At 48.8% G+C, this 27,526-nt stretch overlaps 1 protein-coding gene across 25 annotated transcripts in view; it reads left to right on the top strand.

Annotated features, from left to right (window-relative positions):
* tenm3 (teneurin transmembrane protein 3) overlaps positions 1–27,526 on the top strand; it is a 4,148,867-nt gene that overhangs the window by 3,765,205 nt on the left and 356,136 nt on the right. For 16 of the 25 annotated variants that reach the window (XM_038805737.1, XM_038805738.1, XM_038805732.1 and 13 more), the window contains one exon: positions 20,836–21,054. The exons of 7 other annotated variants lie outside the window; for them this stretch is intronic. In XM_038805737.1, the coding sequence (XP_038661665.1) occupies positions 20,836–21,054 (219 nt within the window). Of the gene's footprint in view, positions 1–10,465; positions 10,544–20,835; positions 21,055–27,526 lie in introns of those variants that run through there. 2 more of the 25 variants (XM_038805745.1, XM_038805748.1) reach the window with 2 other exon arrangements.

Below are 27,526 nucleotides of genomic sequence, written 5' to 3'. Positions count from 1 at the left end.
TTTCCAATGTCTGCCTGGTACACACTGTCCCTTTCCAATGTCTGCCTGGTACACACTGTCCCTTTCCAATGTCTGCTTGGTACACACTATCCCTTTCCAATGTCTGCCTGGTACACACTGTCCCTTTCCAATGTCTGCTTGGTACACACTGTCCCTTTCCAATGTCTGCTTGGTACACACTGCTGTCCCTTCCCAATGTCTGCCTGGTACACACTGCTGTCCCTTTCCAATGTCTGCCTGGTACACACTGTCCCTTTCCAATGTCTGCCTGGTACACACTGCTGTCCCTTCCCAATGTCTGCCTGTTACACACTGCTGTCCCTTTCCAATGTCTGCCTAGTACACACTGCTGTCCCTTTCCAATGCCTGCCTGGTACACACTGTCCCTTTCCAATGCCTGCCTGGTACACACTGCTGTCCCTTTCCAAAGTCTGCCTGGTACACACTGCTGTCCCTTCCCAATGTCTGCCTGTTACACACTGCTGTCCCTTTCCAATGTCTGCCTAGTACACACTGCTGTCCCTTCCCAATGTCTGTCTGGTACACACTGTCCCTTCCCAATGTCTGTCTGGTACACACTGTCCCTTCCCAATGTCTGCCTGGTACACACTGTCCCTTTCCAATGTCTGCCTGGTACACACTGTCCCTTTCCAATGTCTGCCTGGTACACACTGTCCCTTTCCAATGTCTGCCTGGTACACACTGCTGTCCCTTTCCAATGTCTGCCTGGTACACACTGTCCCTTTCCAATGTCTGCCTGGTACACACTGTCCCTTTCCAATGTCTGTCTGGTACACACTGTCCCTTTCCAATGTCTGCCTGGTACACACTGTCCCTTTCCAATGTCTGCCTGGTACACACTGCTGTCCCTTCCCAATGTCTGCCTGGTACACACTGTCCCTTTCCAATGTCTGCCTGGTACACACGGCTGTCCCTTTCCAATGTCTGCCTGGTACACACTGCTGTCCCTTTCCAATGTCTGTCTGGTACACACTGCTGTCCCTTTCCAATGTCTGCCTGGTATACACTGTCCCTTTCCAATGTCTGCCTGGTACACACTGTCCCTTTTCAATGTCTGCCTGGTACACACTGCTGTCCCTTTCCAATGTCTGCCTGGTACACACTGCTGTCCCTTTCCAATGTCTGCCTGGTACACACTGTCCCTTTCCAATGTCTGCCTGGTACACACTGCTGTCCTTTTCCCAATGTCTGCCTGGTACACACTGTCCCTTTCCAATGTCTGCCTGGTACACACTGTCCCTTTCCAATGTCTGTCTGGTACACACTGTCCCTTTCCAATGTCTGCCTGGTACACACTGCTGTCCCTTCCCAATGTCTGCCTGGTACACACTGCTGTCCCTTTCCAATGTCTGCCTGGTACACACTGTCCTTTTCCAATGTCTGCCTGGTACACACTGTCCCTTTCCAATGTCTGCCTGGTACACACTGCTGTCCTTTTCCCAATGTCTGCCTGGTACACACTGTCCCTTTCCAATGTCTGCCTGGTACACACAGTCCCTTTCCAATGTCTGTCTGGTACACACTGTCCCTTTCCAATGTCTGTGTGGTACACACTGCTGTCCCTTTCCAATGTCTGCCTGGTACACACTGCTGTCCCTTTCCAATGTCTGCCTGGTACACACTGTCCCTTTCCAATGTCTGCCTGGTACACACTGCTGTCCCTTTCCAATGTCTGCCTGGTACACACTGTCCCTTTCCAATGTCTGCCTGGTACACACTGTCCCTTTCCAATGTCTGCCTGGTACACACTGCTGTCCCTTTCCAATGTCTGCCTGGTACACACTGTCCCTTTCCAATGTCTGCCTGGTACACACTGCTGTCCCTTCCCAATGTCTGCCTGGTACACACTGCTGTCCCTTTCCAATGTCTGCCTGGTACACACTGCTGTCCCTTTCCAATGTCTGCCTGGTACACACTGTCCCTTTCCAATGTCTGCCTGGTACACACTGCTGTCCCTTTCCAATGTCTGCCTGGTACACACTGTCTCTTTCCAATGTCTGCCTGGTACACACTGTCCCTTTCCAATGTCTGCCTGGTACACACTGTCCCTTTCCAATGTCTGCCTGGTACACACTGCTGTCCCTTCCCAATATCTGCGTGGTACACACTGTCCCTTTCCAATGTCTGCCTGGTACACACTGCTGTCCCTTTCCAATGTCTGCCTGGTACACACTGCTGTCCCTTTCCAATGTCTGCCTGGTACACACTGTCCCTTTCCAATGTCTGCCTGGTACACACTGCTGTCCCTTTCCAATGTCTGCCTGGTACACACTGTCCCTTTCCAATGTCTGCCTGGTACACACTGCTGTCCCTTTCCAATGTCTGCCTGGTACACACTGCTGTCCCTTTCCAATGTCTGCCTGGTACACACTGTCCCTTTCCAAAGTCTGCCTGGTACACACTGCTGTCCCTTTCCAATGTCTGCCTGGTACACACTGCTGTCCCTTTCCAATGTCTGCCTGGTACACACTGCTGTCCCTTTCCAATGTCTGCCTGGTACACACTGTCCCTTTGAGACATTTGGTGGTCATAAAATCAGCAGACAAATGATAGTCTTTTTCATTCATGAAGCATTTTGAATTTCGGGATATGCTGTACTGTAGCCAAATTTGCAGACAACACTAAAATCGATGGGAAAGCAAGTGGCAATGAGGAAATAAGAAATTTACAAATGGATATGGATATGCTGGGGAGTGGTTCAAAATTTGGCAGATGGAATTTAATGTGGATAAGTGTGAAGTTATCCATTTTGGTTGGAGGAATGAAGAGGGCAGCACGGCAGCAGTGGTTAGCACTGGTACTACGACGCTGAGGGTCCGGGTTCGATTCACGGCCCTGGGCCACTGTCCGTGTGGAGTTTGCACATTCTCCCCGCGTCTGCGTGGGTTTTACCCCCACAACTAAAGTTGTGCAGGTTAGGTGGATTGGCCACGCTAAATTGCCCCTTAATTAGGGAAATAAAATAACTGGGTACTCTAAATTTGGAAAGAAAATAACAAAAAAAAAAAGATGGGGTCAGCGTATAAACATAGATCAGGGATGGAATCAACCATCCTGCCGCAGATGACTGACATGCCCACATTCATTGTGATCAAAGTGTGTGAGGTGGTGCGACGGCATTAAAGTGTACTGCACAAGAGGACCTTCCAGTCCAGAGGGCCAGAGGGAGAGAAGGAGCATCATAACTCTATATAGCTTCATTAAAAGCAATAAGGGTAAGGGGGGGGGGGGTGGGGGCACACTAGCCTCCATTACTTTTTTTTTAAATAATTTTTATTGAAGAAATTTTTCAAAATACAAACATTTTAACCCCCCCTACATTTACATTTAAATTATAACAAAACAAAGTCAAACCCCCCTACTTAACAACAAAAGTCCCCCCACCCCCTAATCGCGTGTCTCCCCCCCCCCCCCCCCCCCCCCCGCCGCCGGCGAACCGACAGTCAGACCAACTTATCATTTCTGGCAGTGTCCTCGGGCAGGCCTTGCCCGTGCCACCACCGCTACCGTACTTCCTTCGTTGTTGTCTCCCCTCCCCCCCCTCCCTCCCGCCCTCCCCTCCCCTCCCGGGTTGCTGCTGTCACGGCCTCAGTTTCTATCTCTGATCTAAGAGGTCCAGGAAGGGTTGCCATCGCCTGAAAAACCCCTGCACCGACCCTCTCAGGGCGAATTTGATCCTTTCCAATTGGATGAAGTTTGCCATGTCGTTTAACCAGGTGTTAACACTTGGAGGCCTTTCGTCCCTCCACTGAATCAAGATCCTCCTCCGAGCCACCAAGGACGCAAAGGCTAATATTCCAGCCTCCCTCGCCTCCTGTACCCCCGGCTCCACCCCAACCCCGAAGATCGCAAGTCCCCATCCTGGCTTGACCCTGGACCCCACCACTCTCGACACCGTCCCTGCCACCCCCTTCCAGAACTCCTCCAGTGCCGGACATGCCCAAAACATATGTGCATGATTCGCAGGGCTTCCCGAACATCTAATACACCTGTCTTCACCCCCGAAAAACCGACTCATCCTTGTCCCCGTCATGTGGGCTCTATGCAGTACCTTAAATTGAATGAGACTTAGTCTCGCACATGACGACGACGAGTTGACCCTCTCCAGGGCGTCTGCCCATGTCCCGTCCTCTATCTGTTCCCCCAGCTCTAACTCCCACTTATCTTTCAGCTCCACTACTGGTACCTCCTCCACCTCCTGCATAATCTTATAGATGTCCGAGATCTTCCCCTCCCCGACCCAGACCCCTGATAGCACCCTATCACTCACCCCCCTGTCGGGAAGCGCGGGGAACCCCTCTACCTGTCGTCTGGCAAATGCCTTCACTTGGAGGTACCTGAACGTGTTCCCCGGGGGGAGCCCAAATTTCTCCTCCAGCTCTCCCAAGCTCGCAAACCTCCCCTCTATAAACAAGTCCCTCAGTTGTCTAATACCCACCCTCTGCCAGCTCTGGAATCCCCCTCCTGTATTTCCCGGCGCAAATCTGTGGTTCCCTCTTAGTGGTGCCCCTATCAGACCTCCCACTTCCCCCCTGTGTCGCCTCCACTGCCCCCAGATCTTGAGGGTGGCCGCCACCACCGGGCTCGTGGTATACCTCGTGGGAGGGAGCGGCCATGGTGCCGTTACCAGTGCCCCTAAGCTTATGTTGCCGCAGGACGCCCTCTCCATGCGCTTCCAGGCTGCCCCCTCCCCTTCCATCATCCACTTTCGTACCATCGATGTATTTGCCGCCCAGTAATATCCTGAAAGGTTGGGTAACGCCAGCCCTCCACTATCCCTACTCCGCTCCAAAAAGACCCTTCTAACTCTCGGGGTGCCATGTGCCCACACATACCCCATGATACTACTCGTTACCTTCTTGAAAAAGGCCCTGGGGAGGAAGATGGGCAGACACTGGAACAAAAACAAGAACCTCGGGAGGACCGTCATTTTAACTGACTGCACCCTCCCTGCCAGCGACAGCGGCACCATGTCCCACCTCTTAAACTCCTCCTCCATCTGTTCCACCAGTCTGGAAAAGTTCAACTTGTGGAGGGCCCCCCAGTTCTTTGCCACCTGCACCCCCAAGTACCTAAAACTTTTAACTGCTCTTTTGAAGGGGAGCCTCCCAATTCCCTCCCCTTGGTCTCCCGGGTGTATTACAAAGACCTCACTTTTCCCCAGATTTAATTTATATCCCGAAAAGTCCCCGAACTCCGCTAGTATCCCCATTACCTCCGGCATGCCCCCCTCCGGGTCTGCCACATACAACAACAAATCATCCGCATAGAGCGAGACCCGGTGTTCCTCCCCTCCCCTTGTCAGTCCTCTCCACCCCCCTGAACCCCTCAGTGCCATCGCCAACGGCTCAATCGCTAATGCAAAGAGTAAGGGGGATAGGGGACATCCCTGCCTAGTACCTCGATGGAGCCCAAAATATTCTGACCTCCTCCCGTTTGTTACCACACTCGCCATCGGAGCTGAATAGAGCAACTTTACCCACTTGATAAATCCCTCCCCAAACCCAAACCTTTCCAACGTCTCCCACAAGTATTCCCACTCCACCCTGTCAAATGCCTTCTCCGCGTCCAGCGCTACCACTATCTCCGCCTCCCCCTCCACTGCTGGCATCATAATCATATTTAACAATCTCCGGACATTTGTGTTAAGTTGGCGTCCCTTCACGAACCCCGTCTGGTCTTCATGGACTACCCCTGGCACACAGTCCTCTATCCTGGTTGCCAGGACCTTTGCTAACAGCTTGGCGTCAACATTTAGGAGGGAGATGGGCCTGTAGGACCCGCACTGGACCGGGTCCTTGTCCCGCTTCAAAATCAAGGAGATCAGGGCCTGCGACATTGTTGGGGGCAGAACCCCCCCTCGCGCGCCTCATTAAAGGCTCTCACCAGCACTGGACCCACCAAGTCCACAAATTTCCTGTAAAACTCCACCGGGAACCCATCCGGCCCCGGCGCCTTCCCCGCCTGCATCTGGCCTATCCCTTTAATTAGCTCCTGCAGCTCTATCGGCACCCCCAACCCTTCTACCAGCTCCTCCTGTACCTTTGGGAACCCCAATTTGTCGAGAAAGTTCTTCATTCCCCCTCTCCTCTTCGGCGGTTCAGACCTATACAATTCCCTATAGAAGTCCCTAAAGACCCTATTCACCTCTTGCCCCTTCTGCACTACGTCCCCACCCCTCTCTCTCACTCCCCCAATCTCTCTGGCTGCATCTCGCTTACGAAGCTGGTGTGCCAGCATCCTGCTCGCCTTTTCCCCGTACTCATACGCCGCACCCTGCGCCCTTCTCCACTGCATTTCCGCCTTCCTAGTGGTCAGTAGGTCGAACCTGGCCTGCAAGCTACGCCGCTCCCTTAATAGCCCCTCCTCTGGTGCCGCCGCATATTTCCTATCTACTTCTAGGAGCTCCCCCACCAGCCTCTCCCTTTCCTGCCTCTCCTTCCTCTCTCTGTGTGCCCTTATGGAGATCAGCTCTCCACTAATCACTGCTTTCAAGGCCTCCCAGACCGTCCCCACCTGCACCTCACCTGTGTCATTCGTACCCAGATAGTTCTCAATGCCCGTTCTCACCCTTCTGCACACCTCTTTGTCCGCCAACAGCCCTACATCCAGGCGCCACAACGGGCGTTGATCCCGCGCCTCCCCCATGTCCACGTCCACCCAATGTGGTGCATGGTCCGATATCGCAATGGCCGAGTACTCCGTGTCCTGCACTCTCGGTATCAGCCCCTTGTTCAATACGAAAAAATCGATCCTAGAGTACACTCTGTGGACGTGGGAGAAAAAAGAATACTCCCTCGTCCTAGGCCTACCAAATCTCCATGGGTCTACCCCTCCCATCTGCTCCATGAACCCCCTTAACACCTCTGCCGCTGCCGGCCTCCTATTCGTCCTGGAACTCGATCTATCCAGCCCAGGGTCTAACACCGTATTAAAGTCCCCTCCCATGATCAGGCCCCCTGCCTCCAGTCCCGGGATGAGGCCCAGCAGGCGCCTCATAAAACCCGCGTCGTCCCAGTTCGGGGCATACACATTTACCAGCACCACATTCTCTCCCTGCAACCTACCCCTCACCATCACATACCTGCCCTCCTTATCTGCCACCACCTCTGCCGCCGCAAACGACACCCTCTTTCCCACCAAGATCGCCACCCCCCGGTTCTTGATATCCAAGCCTGAGTGGAACACCTGTCCCACCCACCCCCTTCTCAGGCGGACCTGATCTGCTACCCTCAAATGAGTCTCCTGCAGCATTGCTACATCAGCCTTCAGTCCCTTCAGGTGTGAGAAGACCCTTGATCTTTTAACCGGCCCATTCAGCCCCCTTACGTTCCACGTGATCAATCGGATCGCTGAGCGACCCGTCCCTACTCCCTGTCGATTAGCCATGTCTTGTCCCTTGCTCGCCCCGGGTCATCCCTCCTTTTCTGACCCGCTTCCCATAGCGATGGCCCCCCCCCCCCCCCCCCCCCCCCCCCCCACCCCCCCGGCTCTCCCCTTCTCGTCCCTGGTCTTTCCAGCAGCAACCCAGTGTCCCCCCCCCAGCCCCCCCCCCCTTCCCCCCTCCCCTTCCCCCCCCCCTTCTCCCCCCCCCCCCCCCCCCCCCCCCCCCCCCCCCCCGGCTAGGACCCCTCCTAGCCGCGATGTACCCAACATCGTACTCCCGAGAGTCAGCTGGTCTCCACTGACCCGGCTGCTCCTGCCACACTCCGACTCCTCCCGGTTCACCCCATCTGCGCCCGTGAAAGATCCCCTTAAAACCCCAGAGAAAGATCCGCATAATCAGCCCACTCCCCCCCGTCCCGTCTCCCCAACTTAACGATATAAATACCCAATGGCAAATAAATACATAAATATTTAACTACATACTTAAATAACAAAATAATTAACTAGCTATCAACTAACAGTGTGCTCAACCATCACCCTCCATCAAACAGTATAAATAACCGCAGATAACCATAACCCGAAAAGAAAGAAAGAACAAAAAACAAGCACCCAAAGGAAAAGGGTAAAAGGGGTAAATAACTAAGGGAAATTGGAAACGGGAAAAAACACCCCATAAGAAGCCAACGACCCACAATAGAGATTTCAACAGTACAAATATACAGAAACACCCAACAACTCGAAACCTTCAAGATATTCAGAAAAGTCAACCGTTCGAGAAAAAAAAACACCCCAAACAATCCACGAAACTGTTACCCAGTTCCGACCTGGCCTGAAAAAGAAAAGGGCCACTTGCTCAATCAAGAGTCCCCCGGCGGCTACGACCGCCGGTGCTCCCAGGTTTTAGTTCGTGTCCAACTTTTCCTCTTGTACAAAGGTCCAGGCCTCCTCTGGGGACTCGAAATAATGATGTTGGTCCTTGTAGGTGACCCACAAGCGCGCCGGCTGCAGCATTCCAAATTTGATCTTTTTCGCGTGTAGCACCGCCTTTGTCCGGTTGTACCGGGCCCGCCGCTTTGCCACCTCCGCACTCCAGTCCTGGTACACCCTTACCGTCGAGTTCTGCCACTTGCTGCTTTTCTCCCTTTTTGCCCACCTCAGGACTTTCTCTCGATCACTTAGCCGCTGGAACCGCACCAGCACCGCCCTCGGGGGCTCGTTTGCCCTAGGCCTCCTGGCCATGACCCGGTATGCCTCTTCCAGTTCCAGGGGCGCCGGACCGGCCCCTTCCCCCATCAGGGAGCTCAACATCTCCGCCACATATCCCGGGAGATCCGACCCCTCCACGCCTTCTTCCAGGCCCAGGATCCTCAAATTTTTCCTCCTCATCCGAGTGTCCAGCTCCTCGAAGCGGCTCTGCCACTTCATGTGGAGTGCCTCGTGCACCTCCACCTTTGCCCCGATGACTGTGGCCTCCTCCTCCCTCGCGGTCATCTCCTGCTGCAGCTCTTTAATCGACGCCTCTTGGGTCGCCTGGGCTCCCACCAACCTGGTGGCCGTCGCGTTCATGGACTCTAAGAGCTCCACTTTCAGCTCCGTGAAAAAACGGAGGAGAGCGGCCTGCTGCTCCTCCGCCCATTTCTTCCATTCCTCTGATGCGCCGCCGGCCGCCATTTTGATTTTCTTCCCCCGCTTTTTTTGGGGAGCTGCTGCCGTTTTTCTTGCCGCTCCACTCCGGGTACCGACCATAAAATCGGTCAAGTTCTCCTCAGGGGACCTTCCCCCACCGGGATTCGTCTTTACTGCACCTTTGGGGCCCTCCAGTTGGCCCGAAAACACCTTTGTCGCAGGAGCTTCCAAATGTGCGACTTAGCTAGTCATAGCCGCACCCGGAACTAGCCTCCATTACTAAGGCCATGGCAGGCTTCAGACGTTCCTGCAATTACTCAGCTATTCAATAGGACAGCCAATACCCCTTTAAATATCGATTAATGCTGTCCTGAGGACGTTTAATCAAAACTCGGTTTATTCTAGTCATTGATAAACCGTGTCCCAGTTGGCAGCAAATTATGCATCTCTCAACATGTATCACCTCTTATTCATCTGTGAAGTTTGAATCTCAAGTGATGTAACAGCAATGATATTTGGGCAGGTCTTGGAGTTGAAGCCACTTGCCTTTCCTCCGTACTATTATTGCTGAAAATTGTCTTCGGTATCGGCGTTTTCCTGATGTTGGCTAAGGTTCATTACTTGAGTGGGCAACCGGGGGATAAAGGATTATAACCTGTCACTATAATCTCTTCAGGGTAGTTGGAATCAGCTACAGCAGTGTTGTTTGTTCTGTGAGTAAATGCAGGGCAGAACTCTCCTTATTTCCTCCCATGACGGCCAGCTTCCCCCTCTCCCCCCGTTCCCACCCACCAGGCAAGTGTGAGAGGTCACTGATGTTCCCCATCCAGAGACAGATACTGGCAAGTCACAGCAGAGTGCTCCCACTGTCTCGGGAGAGACTTGCTGTTCACTCAGCAGTTTTGTTGGAGGTTGCTTGCATGATGGATGCCTGAGCGAAGCACTGTTACTAATGAATTATGACAGGCCTTGTACTCGGCAGGGCAGAAAGGTTTCAGTTCAGTGTTTTCAGGACACAACTTAATTGAAGACACTCAGAATGGCAAAAATAAAGGCTCTGGCCATGCTCGCTCTAAGTGCGTACAACGCAGAGGCTTTTTCAAGCTAGCCAAAGGGGCAATGTTTAAAGCTATTATAGTAGCTGAATAATTTTCAGAGACTGCTCTCTTCCAGCCGCCCCTAATGCAGTTATTTGTCTGTTATTCACCTTGGCCCTTGCCTTCTCACTGAAATGCTGACCCGGCTCGTACTGCGGTGCGTGTAGAAGGAATAGGTTGATCAGCGCCGTCGTCTCCAGGTTGATTTGAGGGAAAGAGCGAGAGGGCTCCGTGTGGTGCTCACCATCAGGCAGGGAGGATTAAAGCCTGAACACTTCTCAGTTGTTGCTCCCCCCCCCCCCCCCCCCCCCGGAGACATGTGAGCAACAAACTCCATACAACAGAGGAGCAAACTTTCTTTGTCATTTTCTCCATGGATGTTAGTGATGACAAGGCAATGGACTGTCAGCCCGGTGAGTTGCCGAGACCTTTTTCTCACTTGCCCTCGCTGTCCTCCCAATCGAGAATCTCTGTGCCAGCCGCATAGATCTGCTTTATTGATGCTAGAAACTGCCTGTCATTCTCATGCCAGCGCGGTGCTGTACTGCTGATTTCCATGCTGCACAAACTTCTGACTTTGATGCTTGTTCAATTTTAATTATTCCTTCCGTGCCTGTCAGCTTTGTGCGACTCAGCCCTCTTAACGTCTACATCCGAGCCACTCTTAAGTGCTTTTATTTATTTTTTGCTGCCTTCCTCTTTAGATCCGCGGCATTTCTCCTGGCAGTGTTCTATGTTTCTGCTGTTTCAGGAATACTCCTGCAGTCGGAATGGTGGATAGGGGTGGGGTTGAGGTGTTGGCGCTCCTGAGTGCCGGATTGTGTACCCTTGCGCCCCGAGTGACTCCCAACATTCACTGCTCCATCAGACGCGTGGTTTCAGTTTAATCCTCCCCACTCCCCTACCCCCAGTCTGCCAGCAGGATGAGTGGATTCATTGAAATTATTAATGCAATCATTTCAGTCCATGTTTGCCATGCTGAGTTAGAAGAAGTCTAGTCTTTTAATATGCTTTGTGATGAATAGAATATTGCAAAAGGGATTCCAAGAAGCATCTGTGGATGAGAATAACTCTATTCGCTTTCCCTCACAAATGAATACAGTACAGATATGATTGGCTGTGCTCCCTGGACTTAGTTGAAAGATGTTGATCGTGAAGGCTTCAATTTTCAGGGAAGAAAAATCCAAATTTGGGATTAGAATTTCTCCTACATTTGACTGCAAGAGTGACCCTCTTCTGCCCCCCCCCCCCCCCCCCCCCCCCGCTCTCTCTCTCTGACTGTCTCAGCTGTATGAAGTGTCCCGAAACGTAGGCATTTATTTGCTTGACCTCAGTTCAGTATCTTGCTCCAGACCTCACATTAATCGGCATATTCCCACACAGTGCAGATATTGCTCTCCCGCGTTTTGTCCTTTATGTGATCAGCTTTCCTCTCTTCACCAGTAAAGCTCTCGTTTATAGGGACGCTATTTTTCCAAAAGAAGTGATGCGGCGAGCTGTTTATGTCCTGGCATAAGCAGTTGCTTTGAGAATGGCACTGAAAACAGACTTGAGTACATTTTATGAAGTTGCGATGTGGAATGACTAATTAATTCAGTGACTAATTAAATCAGCCTAAGGCCAGGGCAGTTGTGATATCTGGTAAGCAAGTGAATGACTGTTTTCCTCGGTGTTATGGAAAATATGGTTTTATCAAATCACGATGGTCCAAAAGGAGAGAGGAAGTCCATGTTTCCCAACTAGTTCTTTGAGTACCGAGCTTTCCCCAACATTTTTCTATGATTCCAGAATATTTTGGAACTAAATCCCTGAAAGAGCAGCAGGCAGTTTAGTTATCCTGTAGTAGCTGAGATTCCATTCCCCATGCTCTGTGCTTTGGAACCCAAGTAGTTAAGAAATGCACTGAGTGCAGAGCTGGAAAAGCTAACTGGTTGCGCTCAGCTTTTGTGCCTGGACCATTTGTGTGTTTGGCTGCCCCTTAGAGTACCTGAGCCATAGATCAGGAAAGCAGGTAAAAACTCGATATCGATAATGAAATAAGCTAGGAAGTACATGGCTTTGTGGTGCCAGAGGGCGACATTGAACCGAGAGGAGTACCGATTAGATATATGGGACGATTTTGAACCCACACAAGCTATGCGCAGAATCGGAGGCGCAGGTGAAAACTGCGAGAATCAGGAAGTGCTAGTCTCGCCGGAGAGATTGTGTTTCCCCATTGTCCGCTACACCTCTGGGTGTCAACCTCATTTGAATATGTTTCTATTAATTTAACTCATATTAGCAGGCCCCCGCCACCTGATCCCTCTCACTAAATACCATACGTTGGCGAGGTTCACAACAGGCTTGGCCAGACGAGAAGCAGTTGAGGGCTTCCCTCCGGGGTTGCAAAGGTAAGTATAGCCACGGGGTGGGGGCATGGAGAAGGACATGCCCGGCAGTGCCAGGCATAGGTTTGGCAGTGCCAACGTCTTCTGGCAGCAGTGCCAGAGGCAGGCCCTAGGGATAGCCCCATGTGAAGGTGCAATGATGTGTGGGGGGGGTGGGGGGGTGGGGGGGTTGTTGTTGCTGGTAATACTTCCGTGCTCTTGGTGTAGGAATGGAATGCTGGTGATGATTGTCAGGTGGGGAGAACCCCCAAAAGTTCTGTGATTGGGGATGGGGACTGTTAACCTGCAGCGCTGATCATGGCGTCGATCTCTGGGGAGATTAGTGCCAGCTCTATGAAGCCCCGCCCTACCAGAGCAATGGCATAAGCCACACCCACTCTAAGAGGTTCAATACTTGGAGAGAAAACTGGTCTTTGTAGTTGGAGAGTTACACACCAGTTTTCAGTCTGAGCCTGACACTTTGTAAAATTCTGGTAAGATTCCACCCATAATCAGTGGTGATCTGCAAACCTTTGCCCAAACACATGTGCCTCAACACATGTGTTGTTCCTTGTGTCTTAATAAAGTTCGTAGTCTCAAAGTTGGAGAAGATGCTTTATTGTGAATTTGTTCTGTCTTCAGAGCTTAACTTACAGCTACCTCAAATGCTGCCTGTCCTGCTGCCAAGTCCCCGTTCTGTGAAGTGTGTCCTCACTTCCTGTCCCTCTGTATTTATAGCTCTCCCGTGCTCCCTCTAGTGCTTGCTCAGTTGTATTGCATCTACACATACACAATCACCACAGTGTTGGGTGGGGTTACTGGGTTATGGGGATAGGGTGGAGGTGTTAACCTTGGGTAGGGTGCTCTTTCCGGGAGCTGGTGCAGACTCGATGGGCCGAATGGCCTCCTTCTGCACTGTAAATTCTATGATTGAATGGGATCTAATTATATGGGTGTGAATCCAATTTTAGTACAGTGGCAGGTAATTGAGGAGGTTTTCGGGAGCAGTTGGTAATAGCCCAACCTCTGGGCCAGAGGCTCCGGAATTTAAGTCCCTCTTCAGGAGTTGGATGACCATGGAAGGTGTTTTCATAACCTGGCTAAAACAGGTTGGCTATCAACCTTCCACTATGCCTGATGGCAGGCTGTAAGAGTGGGAAGGTTTCCTGGTTGGCTGTGCTGCTGAAGGCAATGGCAGGTCAATGCAGTACATAATCTGGTGGCACAGTGGTTAGCACTGCTGCCTCACAGTGCCATGGAGCCAGGTTTTAATTTCGGCATTGGGTGTCTGTGCGGAGTCTGCAGGTTCTCCCCGTGTCTGCGTGGGTTTCCTTTGGGTGCTCCGGTTTCCTCCCACAGTCCAAAGCTGTGCAGGGGCTCCGGTTACGGGGATAAATCTGGGGAGTGGGCCTAAATAGGGTGCTCTTTCAGAGGTTTGTTGCAAACACGACCGGCCAAATGACCTCCTTCTGCACTGTAGGGATTCTGTGGTTTTATGGACCAATCCAGTGGAAGCCCCATAGTTACCAATGCCCTTTTCGGGTTTGGCACCTGAAGGAAGGGGCAGGTTATATTGTACAGCCCTAAATACTCCATTTCTAGCTGCAAGCCATGCGCATGTAGAGTTGTTCTTCCAGGTCGGGAGAAATAATCCTGTGGATGCGCCTCAATAAAATCTTGACACCACTAAACTGTAATAAGATGTAACGGCGCATTTTGCTTCTCATTCATGGTGTCACTTGGAAGTAAACTTTATAGGAGAACCCTGAAATTCTAAAAGTTTCCAGTGTTGGGAATTCTGGATGCTCTTTGGAATATTGTGTGACATGAGATGCAGACCTAGATCAGGAATTTGAATGCATGTCTTCCATTCTTTCTGTCCGCTCATTTTAATTTGAAGGACTTGTGCTTCCAAAACTCAGGCCATGAATACAAGGCAGTGGCTAATAAACGCAAAAGGAAAATAAGAAGAAATTGATTCACTCCAAGTGTGGTTAGAATGTAGAACTTGCTAACCCAGCCAGCTGAGGTGTATGTAACTTGTTTTGTTGGGGTGCATTATGGAACATAGAACATATATTGCAGAATGAGGCCATTTGGCCCATCGAGTCGGCACCGACCAACTTAAGCCCTCACTTCCACCCTATCCCCATAACCCAATAACCCCTCCTAAACTTTTTTTTGGACAATAAGGGCAATTTAGCATGGCCAATCCACCTAACCTGCAAATCTTTGGACTGTGGGAGGAAACCGGAGCACCCGGAGTGAACCCATGCAGACACGGGGAGAATGTGCAGACTCCGCACAGGCAGTGAACCAGCAGGGAATTGAACCTGGGACCCTGGCGCTGTGAAGCCACAGTGCTAGCCACGTGTGCTACTGTGCTGCCCCAAATCTCCACCATTAGCCTGTGTTATACTGCTGGGTGGCCATCGACGGTAAAGCAATCAACAGACACCAATTTCAAAAGCAAACCGGACAGGAAAAAGGTAAAAAGGCTGAGAAGGGGCCAGTGGAATTGGAGGAAATCTTTCAGGAGTTTAATCCGCGGTTTACATGGCCCATTTAGGTGCCGTCCATTCTGTCTAATTCTCTACAATGTGATTTGTGGGAGATCAACATCAATCCCCGTCACTTGGCTGGTTGGCCATCAACAGTGATGGCAATAAGGTGCAACAGAAGTCCTTGAACATTCGCAAGACTGAGATAGATAGGTTTAGAATCAGTGGGGAATGAAGGGTTACAGAGATAAGGCAGGAAAGTCCCTTTGAAACTATGAATAAAATGGAGATGTTAGTGTCATTAAACTACTGGGGAAAATCTTGTTCTGCAGAAGGTTGCTTTCCAATCAGAAGATAATTCCCCACTCACGGGCATGGAGACTTGTACATGAATGGTTTCTGCAAATCTGAACCTGTCTGTGCAACTCCTCACAAGGGGCATCCCTTCCTCTTCATGATCTTTCCTCGGGAGGCTGAGTGGTTAACTCTGTGAAGGTTTGAAACATTGAGTCAAAGACAACTGACAATTCATAGAACCCCTACAATGCAGAGGGAGCCTTTCCGGCCCATTGTGTCTGCACCGACCCTCCAAAAAAGCACCCTACCTATGCCCACTCCCCCGCCCTATCCCCGTAACCCCCCGTATTGTTCATGGTCAATCCACCTAACCTGCACACGTTTGGACATTAAGGGGGAATTTAGCATGGTCAATCCACCTAACCTGAACAATTTTGGACTGTGGGAGGAAACCGGAGCACCCGAAGGAAACTCACGCAGACGTGGGGAGAACATGCAAACTCTATACAGTCACCCAAGGCCCTGGTGCTGTGAGACAGCAGTGCTAACCACTGTGCCACCATGCCGCCCTACGGGTTTGAATAATGTCCAGTGCTGGGGTGGTGTCACGTTCATGCCAAGTCTTTCTATGGGGTGGTTTTACAATTAAATTGCAAATTATGTCTGTCTACGCAGGGACCAAGTGTATTTTGAGTCAGGGTGAATAGATGGCTGCGAGTCTCACAGCTGATGGCAGTAACGTGAAATGATCACATCATAAATGTCTCCAGCTTCCACAGGTGCAATTCTAAGTTAATTTTCAAATTCCTTATTGAATTAACACAATAAATAAGACTGGTGACAACATTGCATAATTTACCTTGATTTAAAAAATAATTCTTCCATGCATCAGTGCTCCACAACCCTTTTTATATTGTTCATCGGATACTGTTGTGACACTCAGGTTTATCGACATTATCATCATCTGTCAATGTCCTTTCTCGGCACAGAGACAATTTACTTCTCCTTTTACACACTCTCTCCTTCCTTCAGACTTTGAGCGTAATTTAATGGAAAAATAACAGAGTCTGCTTTTGGCTCATTCAGTGGGGTGTTTCTCGTCACCTGCAGCAGCAAGAAAGACTCCACTATTGAACGGCACTCTCTCCTTTTCCACGTTTTATCCTTTTACACATTCTCTCCTTTTACACCCTTCTGTTATACACACTCTTTCCATCCTTTTACACACAATCGTTCCATCCTTTTACACACACTCTCTTCCTCCTCTTACAGATGCCCTCTCCTTTGTACAGATACCCATTCCCGCATTTCAAAGATGCCCGTTCCCTTTTCCAGAAAAAGCAGTTTTGATCCCACTGACGTTTCCGTCAAGCACGGTTGGGGGAATCACAGCCGTGCTCTCGCTGGCAGAATGAGAAATAAGTGCAGTCACTGTTTGTGTCAAAATATTGTTAACTTGAAGTAGACTCATGAAGTATTCACGACAAAGAGATTAGGCTCCTGGTTTTCCTGTGCAATCTAATGTGCGTTCGTTATTGCAAACCAATGCCAGAAAATTTGCTTGGGTTTTGAGGTGGACTGCCATTGTTGTGATCTTTTATTTTCTCTCGAATCAATTTTAGTACACTGCAGTTGGAACAAAAACCTATTTTGGTAATTAACCAAATGTGAATTAATTAAAGGAGAATAGCATTTTATCACTGGCCTCTTCTGTCTGTTAAATTCCATGTGGGAAGAAGTAATTATTATAGCCTGAGATAGCGTTTACTGCGACAAAAGGATGTGAGAAAGAGCCTGGATTGACTGCTGTAATTCTGTACGCTAATTGTGGACGTGAAATGACAGCTCGGGCTATGTGATGTAATGGTGGTAAATTTTACAGCTGAATATATTTCTATTAAAAACTGCTGTCAGGGCCAATATCTGTTTCATAATTTGAAGTGCTAAACAAAAATCACTTTGTGCAAAGGATGTACTTTCTAAAAATTAGAATGGCAGATGATTATGGAAAATGATTTGTTGCCACTGCCATCTGTTCTGCAAATGGAATGTTCACCGCCTCCTAATGTAACACTGCAGGATACGGGCAAAAATCACAGCAACGACTCGGAGGGTGGTGGGAGTGCCAACGAGGGACGGTAATAAATGCAGCCGTGCCAGCTCCGCCTACGGCCCGAGAGCTAATTTTGAGGAAAAGGTGTGGAAATTCACAGGATACTGCATCGCGACACATCATTCGCCGTGCCGACAGTCACACCAGCTGCATTTTCTTTTAACCCTCCCCTTTCTAGCAGTTACTTGAAATTAATAGAATTTCTGGAGCAACAGTCTTCAGCCTTTGCGTGATGTGTCTCACTCTGCTCGGTTGTGATGGGGTGGGTGGGGGAGCTGAAAGACTGCCCCCCCCCCGTTAGCCATGGTGCTGAGGAGGCTGATGGTGGGCTAGTGACTGCGGGTGGGGATTAGTCGGGAGTTCTCAGTCCTAACCATTAACCACTGACCGACACTGAAGCACTGCTGCCGGACCAGAGCCGCAGTCACTGTGAAGCCTGCTGCTGTTGTGGTCTAAAAGTAGGTAAAGTAAAGTCACAGTAGCTCCAGATGACCATAGGCTGCTTTCCCCTTCGAGGGGGAGAGCTGACTAGTGGTGATTTAACTTGAGGATCGCCACACCTCAGACAAGTGGCAAGGTTGAGAATAAGGTCATGAATAACCTCAGGCTGTTGGCCTCACTCTGCATCACAAACCAGCTGTCCAGCGAACTGAGCTAATGGTGGTACCAACACTGATTAGGCATGATTTTTAAGCCCCCTCCTGCCTCCCAAGGCACTCCTGTCCAGTTGAAACAATACGTTAAAATATCATCCAGGTGTAATTTTGTTTTGTTTCTCAGCACTGTACCTTTGCAGAATATCCCAGGCCTATAGGAGCATGGAGGCAGGGGCTTCAGAATTGTCAGGCCCTGACTTAATTTTGACTGTGAACTCCCTGTGCTGTCTGCCTATGAGAGGTAGTCACGGGCAGGAACAGACTAGAAGAGGCTCAGGTGAGTATTCAGCTTATTTCGATAAGGTTTCTTATGGTCATGAAGCAAGAGTGGTGCTTCGCCTCCTGACCCAAGAGGAAAACCTTGGGCCTGCTCCCAAGTTGGCCGGAAGCACCACTCCTCCTCCATAGCCACCTGCAGACTGCCTTGTTAACTTGCCTTGCCTCAGACCATCTTCATGGTCACTGACAGCCCCATGCTCCGACCACAATTCTTGACCCCGATCACTGACATCGGCGTTATTCCTGCGAACTTCACGTGGGAGACGGATCATTGCACTTCAAGTTTGGTTCATCCAGGAGTTAGAATGGCCAAAATCTGAACTCTCACTGGGGGGCGTGCGGCCAGCCCATGCCCTGAGATACAATCGTGACTTCAATCTCTTGCACACACATTTAACAAAAATATTAGTTGCCTGGCCCAAACAAAGCCTGCCATCGGTGAGAACCAGGTAATCAGAGGCAATTAGGGAGACACCAGTGATGCGCCATCAATTGGACTCGAGTCGTGAAGTAGTTCCAAACAACAGGCTCTAATACACTAGATGTGTGCCCGGCAGTAGACGTACAGAGAAAGGCCGACTGCCAGCCGGTACGGGTTCTTATACCCCGCCTCGTAGGCGATGCTACCGACCTCTCAGCCAATCGGCGGGCAGTCACATGACTAGCCTCAGCCAATTGGCAGAGAGGCACATGACTTGCCTGAGCCAATGGGCAACGAGTCTTCTGCACCAATGGCAGCATGGTTCTAAGGTACCGTAATCTCCCTAGTCATACTACCACAATCAGAAATCAGAGCTGATTTTAGTTGCTTCCAGATGGCATCATATGTCACATATGTGAAAAATCTACAGTTTAACATCTCCGAGGGAGGTGATGTAATAATTAGTCACAAGCCAAACTCCAAACCATTACTTCACTGCAGAAATAGAGAATGTTTTACTTTGCCCACAAAACTCCCACTGAACTCTCTGTCCGTTTGGGATTAAAATGGAAATCCCTGTTAGTCCCCTGTTATTTCAGGGAAAGTAGCTGACGAAGGGCTTGGCAGTTGGGACAAAGCCAAGGTAGTTACTTTATCATTTCAGATTTACAGGGCAGTCATGGCACCCTCTTGCCTTGTAGATTTGCAGGTCGTGTTGTTTTAGCTTGAAATGCACTATTCTGTATCTACAATTACGTACCGATTTATTTTCCTATTTATGTTTTTATTTTACGAAGCTGAGAATGCATTGCTCTTGGTGTGAAAATACTAAACTGACAGGTTAAGGGGGAATGACAGACTTGGATTTAGTGTTCATCCGTACTGACTGCTGCTTACTCAGGGGACAAGATCCCCTTTTGCATGGCCCTAAATCAAAGCTGTCATAATCATTTCTTTCTAAACTGTGCCTGCTCTATTAGTACAGCTCAGCTTCTGTTATTTTAGCTTTGATGCAGCTTTTGACCCTGGCAGATTTCTACAGTTGTCATTTCGGGTTAAATGTTACATATAATTTAAATGGTTTGAATGTGTGGGCAGTGGAACACAGATAAAGTATGCAGACAACAGGCCCTGGAAGGCTATCTGCAGACAAGCATGGCTGGAACAGCTGTCGAGTTCTGACACCGTGTGTGCAAGGTGGAGACTGGACGACTATTTAAAAAGTGTTGTAGAACTGCTAGTAAGAACACAATTTTGAGTGGAAGTGTCGCATCCAAGCAGCCCACAGACCTCTTCTGACAGAGACAGTAATTGTTGGTTCGTAATACCCTCTTGATCTTCACTACTTAGGCCTGGCAACATGAGCAGGGAAAAACTGCCCAATGGCAGCCTCAGTAACACTACCGGGCTCTGAAATCATGCACTGGTGGCTTGTCCCTGGCCCGTGCTGCTTCAGAATGTCTTTTCCCATCTGAGGTGCTCCCACTGTTTGGCTGCATTCCTTCCGAACGACTCAAGCCAGCCAAGGGAACAAACTGCACCATATCATCACAGGAAGGCAAGACTGCGAGTCCTGTTGGATTGAGGGAATATTTGCAGCAAGCCCCCCCCCCCAACTAATGTGAAAGGAGCAGGCAGAGCAACTCACAGAAATCACTGTCCTGAACTGGGAGCAAAAATCACAGCAAAGGAAAAGCAGCTTAAAGCTGAAGTACACGTCTTCTATCTGCCTGAGCTTGACCATGTCTAGAGAGGCCATAGAAAATACACGTGGTTCTTTCTGCGTTCATTTGAAGCTGCACACTGTTATTGTACGTAATAGTTTAAGTTGTTGTACTTTGTAATCTAAAAACACTTTGTCAAAGGGATTAGCATGCAGAAATCATCTACCTTGCTCAACTTTTGATTTTACTCTGTGTAACAAAAGAGGACAGCAGCGAATAGGTTTCTTTGTCTGCCAGGGTTTGAATCCATTGCTATTCATTTTGATTTTGAATGTCTCACTTTGCATTTTTTCAACATGCTTTGTCGTTACCATCACACATCAAAACCTTCGTTTTGTCTCTCCTCAGGTCCTCCCATGCCATCCTCCTCCTCCTCGTCCAGTCCATCAGCCATTGAGCAGCCTGGTTCCCCAATTTCATCGCCCAATGCCAATGGCAACCAAAGACGGCTGCTTGGCCACAGCAGCACGCAGCCAGTTCATGACTCTGACACAGATGATGAGGAATACAATGCAAACTCATATCTAGCTCAGGCCAGTTCGGGCATAGTCTGTGTGGCCGTTAATGGTAAGAGATTGCCTGTATCTGTCAACTCCTCCTGTTTCTTGGCACTTTCTAACTTCTGAGCAATTCTTTTAGCTGGAAGAGGTTTGGGAGGACTGGTCCCCATGACAATTTACCTCCCAGCCACTTACTAAACCGCTCTTCTCTGCATTTACTCCTCACAAGAAGCTTTATTGCACGCCAAGCCTCTTTCCTTTGACTGCACGACTGACATATACCTTGTTGTCACTTCACCCATCAAGGGTCAAATACTAACCCCTCTTTGTTAAAGCACATTCAGATCTGAGTTGCAGACGAGCCAAGTCACCCTCTTGGCCCTCTACTTAACTGAGGATACCAATGCCAGGTACAATGGGCACAGAAGTGGGAATTCTCCAGCACGATAAAGAAATTCCGTTTCCTTTAGCGGGAAGTGTTGGGTACACAAACAGCAGTTGCTCGATTGGAGCCTTGTACCTGAGCGTCAGACCTGTTGGCAGTTTGCCGGCCATTGCAATTAAACAAGATGCTTCAAAAGTCAAGAAGCTCTTGCACGGCGATTGGCTTGCTGTTTGGGGAAGCAAACCATTGTAGCTTACTTTCATCTGGCAACGTAGGATGTATTCGATCTGAATGGAGCACGCAGTAAATAACCCCAGTCAGGGCTCTATGAGTTGTTTTCTCTTCCTTTGTGATCTGATTTTTTTTTCCGGGAATGTAGCGATTACATATTTTAGTGCATGATTATTTTGCTTAAATGCAGCACTGGGAGCCCAGCAAGATTTCAGCTGGCCTTGCTTTTCAGTCATTTGGAAAGTAAAAGACACAACAGTAAACGAGAAACGTTGTGCTTTGCTGCAGGTTTTTCATCACTACCAGGGGATGTTTCAATGTTTTGACTGTATTTTTGGGTTAGCTTACTTTGCCATTGGGCTGCAGATATGCTATACATACTTCGTTGGTGTTCTTTAAGTGTGTACTTCATGGTTTCTGGCAGTTCAACATCGGCAACCAGTTTTGAATACATAATTGACTGCCACCGTTGTGTCTTCTGGATCTATGCACTGAAACCCTGCCTGTCCCTTTTAGCCAGCTTGTTTTTCTTTTTTATCTTTTGTGATTTTGTGAGATGTTGACAGTAAAGATAATACTTGCAAAGCAGAAATTTCTTCCCGCATGGAGGTATCAATTAGAGGGTAGAGCTGTCATTAAAAACTGATGATGGTCAAACATGCCTCTCATTAAATCAACAGAAAGAAATAACTTGCATTTATAAAGCATTGTTCGTGCTCTCAGGATTTTTCAATGCGTTTTGCAGTCAATAAAGTACAGTCACTGTTTGATATGGAGAAATGCAGCAACCTTGTTTGCGCAGTGGGGTAGTTGTTGGCCATGGCATCGGGACAGCTCCCCCCCTGCTGCTTTGAATTTATGCCATGGCATCTTTTACATGCATCTGATGGAGCAGGCAGGGCCTAGGGTGGCATGGACTTCCCTTTCCATATCCCAGCGATCAGCGATCAATAACACAGAATCCAGCATGATTCCTTCACTGCCATCGGGTCAAAATCTTGGAATTCCCTTCCAAACAGCCTGCACCACATGGGCCAGAGCAGCTCAAGAGAGGGGCTCACCACCACCTCCCCAATCCGGAATGGACGACAAATGCTGACCTTGCCAGAGGCGCCCACATCCTGTGAAAGAAGGAAAAGAAAATGATTACCCGGTAGCATTATGGGATGTTTTGAAGTTAAGATAGCTTAGTCTGTCAAAGCTATTTGGAGGACACAATCAGTAGCAAGGGAAGTCGATTGGAGGGGGCGGCATGGTGGCGCAGTAATTAGCCTTGCTGCCTCACAGTGCCGAGGACATGGGTTCGATCCCGGCCCCGGGTCACTGTCCATGTGGAGAATTCACATTCTTCCCGTGTCTGCATGGGTCTCACCCCCACAACCCAAAGCGCAAAGATGAGCAGGGCAGGTGGATTAGCCACGCTAAATTTCCCCTTAGTTGTAATTTTCTTTGAAAAAAGTGTCGTCTATTGGAGACTTTGGCTACCCTTTTTCGGCTCTAGCTCACAGTATCATTGAGGCAGCAATGACCCGTTACTTGGGCCATTTTGGATCTGACAGCTCTTGGTCTCCGTGAGAGACTGTGCAGTGGCCACTGACCAATATTGAGAGGTAGACCTCCTGACAAAGGCCGCATGGGGTTGCTGCTAACTATCAAGCCAACGGAAGGGCTCACCGCCAGGATGAGTAAATTTTGACAAACGTTTCTGGTCTGGAACCTTTCATCAGAAATTTTTTTTTTCAGAGGGAGTGGGGAGGTGCGGAGGTCCTGTTTATAGAATTTGGGGAAGCAGTAAAAGCGGTTATATTCAGGTTTGGAAGACTGGGAGGTTGGAGGCCCATGGAGGGAAGACCGTCAGAGGCCGGTCATTGGATACATTGGCTTGACGTTTGGTAGCGGGCCCATGATCCAGGAGGGTGGTAGAAGAGTCGGTGGGTTGCCGCTTTGGCTCTGACTACGTAGAGGTCAGAATGCCAGACAGCAACAGCACCATCCTTGTCAGCAAGTGTGATAACAATGTTAGGGTTGGACGGGAGAGAATAGAGTGCTACTGCTTCAGAGGGATGCAGGGTAGTGTCATTGAGAGGAGCAGTGAAATTAAGATTGCCAATATCATGCCAACTGTTCTCACTGGACGAACTGATGGAGGGTACGAGGCCAAAGAGAGGGGACCAGGTGAATGGAGAATGATGGAGATGGGTAAAAGAACCTGCATAGTCTCCTGTTTGAAGGAGTGGGAGCAGGGACGGATACAGTAGAAAAAGAGCTCAATGTCATCCAAGCTTGAAATCCATTAAGGTGGGGCTGTAAGGGATGAAGTTGTATCCTTTGCTGAGGACAGATCCCTCAGAACCATAGTGGGGAAGGTCAGAGAATGCTGTGAATACGTGCCAAGACCTCACATATCCACAAGAATAAGGGGCGGGGTCAGAGGGAAGAGAAGCAGAGGGAAGTTCTGGAGGGCTTTTTACATGTTTGTTGTTGAATTTCACTACCCTTCACACCTGAAAGAAAGATAAAAACTATTGTGTTAATGCCTGACATGAAGGATGGTATTAAACCCAGATAGTTTGACTTCAGTGGCAGGGAAACTTCTGAAAACTATTGTTGTTGTTGGTTCTCTTCCCACATCCTGGAAATTATAGTTCGGGATAAAATCAACTGTCACTGCATATTCTTCTGTGCCTGCTTGGGTCCCACCCCCCACAACCCAAAGATGTGCAAGGTAGGTGGACTGGCTACGTGGCATTGCCACTTAATTGTTAAAACAAAATGGATTGGGCACTTTAAAGTTTAAAAAAAAAGAAAACAACATCAAAACATCGCTGAAACAAGTTGAGGATAATGAAGGAAAGCCAGCATGGATACATTTGGGGAAAACCATGTTTATAATTTCTGGAATTATTTTGAGGAAATAATTGAGATGGTTGATAAGGGCAATGTTATTAATTTGGTGTGTAAAGAACTTGGGCACACAATAGATTGTGAACAAAATTCTAACTCCTGGAATAAAACTGGGCACTTGGATAAGAAATTGGCTAAGTGGCAGGAAAGTGAGAGTAGTGATAAATAGATTTTTTTTCAGATTGGGGGAAGGTTTGTAGCGGAGTTCCCAAGGGTCAATATTGGGACCTTTGTTCTTCCTGGTCTATATCAATGAACTAGACTGTAGTGTGCAGGGCATGATTTCAAAATTTGCAGGTGACACAAAAATAAGAAGCGTTGTCAACTGTGATGAGGATAGTCTTGGACTGCAAAAGGATATGGAATTGTTTTAATTATTCATTTTTACGGATGTGGGCTTCGCTGGTGAGGCCAACATTTGTTGCCCATCCTAATTGCCCTTGAGAAGGTGGTGGCCAGCATTCTTAGTTTAAAAGCGGTGTTCCCGATCACGGGAGAAGCCCAATGGCCACGACTGGCTTTTAAATGGAATGATGCAGTCTTCCGGCCAGGCGCGATGGCAGAGAATATGTCATGCGCCCGGATAACACGCTGACGTTAGGTGCCCTGTACGGCCGTGCTTTTGGCGTGAAATTACGGAGGAGAGATTCTTCCAATTTCTACCTGCAAAGCAAGCAACAAGATTGTGAAGACCTGAATATTAATCCTTTTTTTATTAGGAAGAGAGAGCCAGAGACACAAAAAGGCCAGGATTTCACAACTGAATCTGCTGCAGAGAGCTGCCCGGCGAGTCCACGGCACGACAAAACAATGCTAATACAAAATAGAACATAGCACAGTACAGGCCCTTCAGCCCACAATGTTGTGCTGACACATTTATCCTAATCTAAGATCAACCTAACCTACACCCCTTCAATTTACTGCTGTCCATGTGCCTGTCCAAAAGTCTCTTAAATGTCCCTAAGGACTGACTCCACCACCTTTGCTAGCAGTGCATTCCACACACCCACCACTTCTGTGTAAAGAACCTATCTCTGACATCTCCCCTATACCTGAAAATTATGCCCCCTTGTGACAGCCATTTCCACCCTGGGGAAAAGTCTCTGGCTATCCACTCTATCCATGCCTCTCATCACCTTGTACACCTCTATCAAGTCACCTCTCTGCCTTCTTCGTTCTGGTGAGAAAAGCTCTAGCGCCCTCAACCTTTCTTCATAAGACATGCCCTCCAGCCCAGGCAGCGTCCTGGTAAATCTCCTCTGTACCCTCTCCAAAGCATCCACATTCTTCCTATAATGAGGCGACCAGAACTGGACACAACATTCTAACTGTGGTCTAACTAGGGTTTTATAAAGCTGCAGCAAAACCTCGCGGCTCTTAAACCCAATCCCCCTGTTCATGAAAGCCAACACACCATACGCCTTCTTAACAACCCTATCAACCTGAGTGGCAACTTTGAGGGATCTATGTATGTGGACCCCAAGATCCCTCTGTTCCTCCACACTTCCAAGAATCCTGCCTTTAACCCTGTATTCAGCATGCAAATTCAACCTTCCAAAATGAATCACTTCACATTTATTAAGGTTGAACTCCATCTGCCACCTCTCAGCCCAGCTCTGCATCTTGTCAATGCCCTATTGTAACCTGCAACAACCCTCAACACTATCTACAACTCCCCCAACCTTTGTGTCATCGGCAAACTTACTAACCCACCCTTCCACTTCCTCGTCCAAGTCATTTATAAAACCACAAAGAGCAGAGGGCCCAGAACAGATCCTTCCGGGACACCACTGGTGACCAACCTCCAGGCGGAATACTTTCCATCCACTACCACTCACTGTCTTTTGGCCAGCCAACTCTGTATTCAGACAGCCAAATTTCCCTGTATCCCATGCCCCCTAACTTTCTGAATGACCCTACCATGGGGAGTCTTATCAAATGCCTTACTGAAATCCATATACAGCACACCCACTGCCCAACCTTCATCAATGTGTCTCGTTACATCCTCAAAGAATTTAATGAGGCTTGTGAGGCATGACCTGCCCCTCACAATGCCATGCTGACTATATTTGATCAAACTATGCTTTTCTAAATAATCATAAATCCTATCTCAGATACCTTTCCAATATTTTGCTCACCACAGACGTAAGACTGATGGGTCTGTAATTCCCAGGGATTTCCGTGTTCCCTTTCTTGAACAGGGGAACAACATTCGCCTCCCTCCAATCATCTGGTACTACTCCAGTGGAGAGTGAGGGACGCAAAGATCATTGCCAATGGCACAGCAATCTCCTCCCTTGCTTCCCGTAGTAACCATAGGTATATCCCGTCAGGTCCAGGGGACTTATCTATCCTGATGCTTTTCAAAATTTCCAGCACATCCTCCTTCTTAATATCAACTTGTTCGAGTCTATTAACCTGGTTCACACTGTTCTCACGAGCAACAAGGTTCCTCTAGTGCATACTGAAGCAAAATATTCATTTAGGGCCTCCACCATCTCCTCAGACTTTAGGCACAAGTTCCCTCCACTATCCCTGATTGGCCCTACTCTCACTCTGATTATCCTCTTATTTCTCACATAAGTGTAGAATGCCTTGGGGTTTTCCCAAATCCTTCCCGGCAGGGCTTTTTCATGCCCCATTCTAACTCTCCTCAGTCCATTTTTGAGTTCATGTTAGCTCTATACAGAGCTCCAGGGCCTCTGGTGATCACCCAACAAAGACAAATCTGAAATCAGGAGCAAAGCAGTATAGAAATGATTTCTTGAGGTATGGCTTTGTTTTTTATTTGTCTTGTTTTGGTATCCAGCTCATTAATGTAGATTGGAAACAACAATATTCTAAGCACGAATTCCACACTCAACACCGCACTGCACTCTGACCTTTCACCTCTCAAAAGTGCCCTGTTTCCCATTTTTGTACCAATTTCCTCTCTTATCTCATATTCTACCAACTTCTTTGAATCCCATATTCTGGACTGGATATTCCGGGCGAAAGAGACATTTTCCTCCCCAAAATA

The sequence above is a fragment of the Scyliorhinus canicula genome, chromosome 8 (assembly GCF_902713615.1).
Source record: "Scyliorhinus canicula chromosome 8, sScyCan1.1, whole genome shotgun sequence".
Taxonomy (NCBI): domain Eukaryota; kingdom Metazoa; phylum Chordata; class Chondrichthyes; order Carcharhiniformes; family Scyliorhinidae; genus Scyliorhinus; species Scyliorhinus canicula.
Note: the sequence above shows the minus strand (reverse complement) of the source record. Positions and strands in the feature narration are given on the sequence as shown.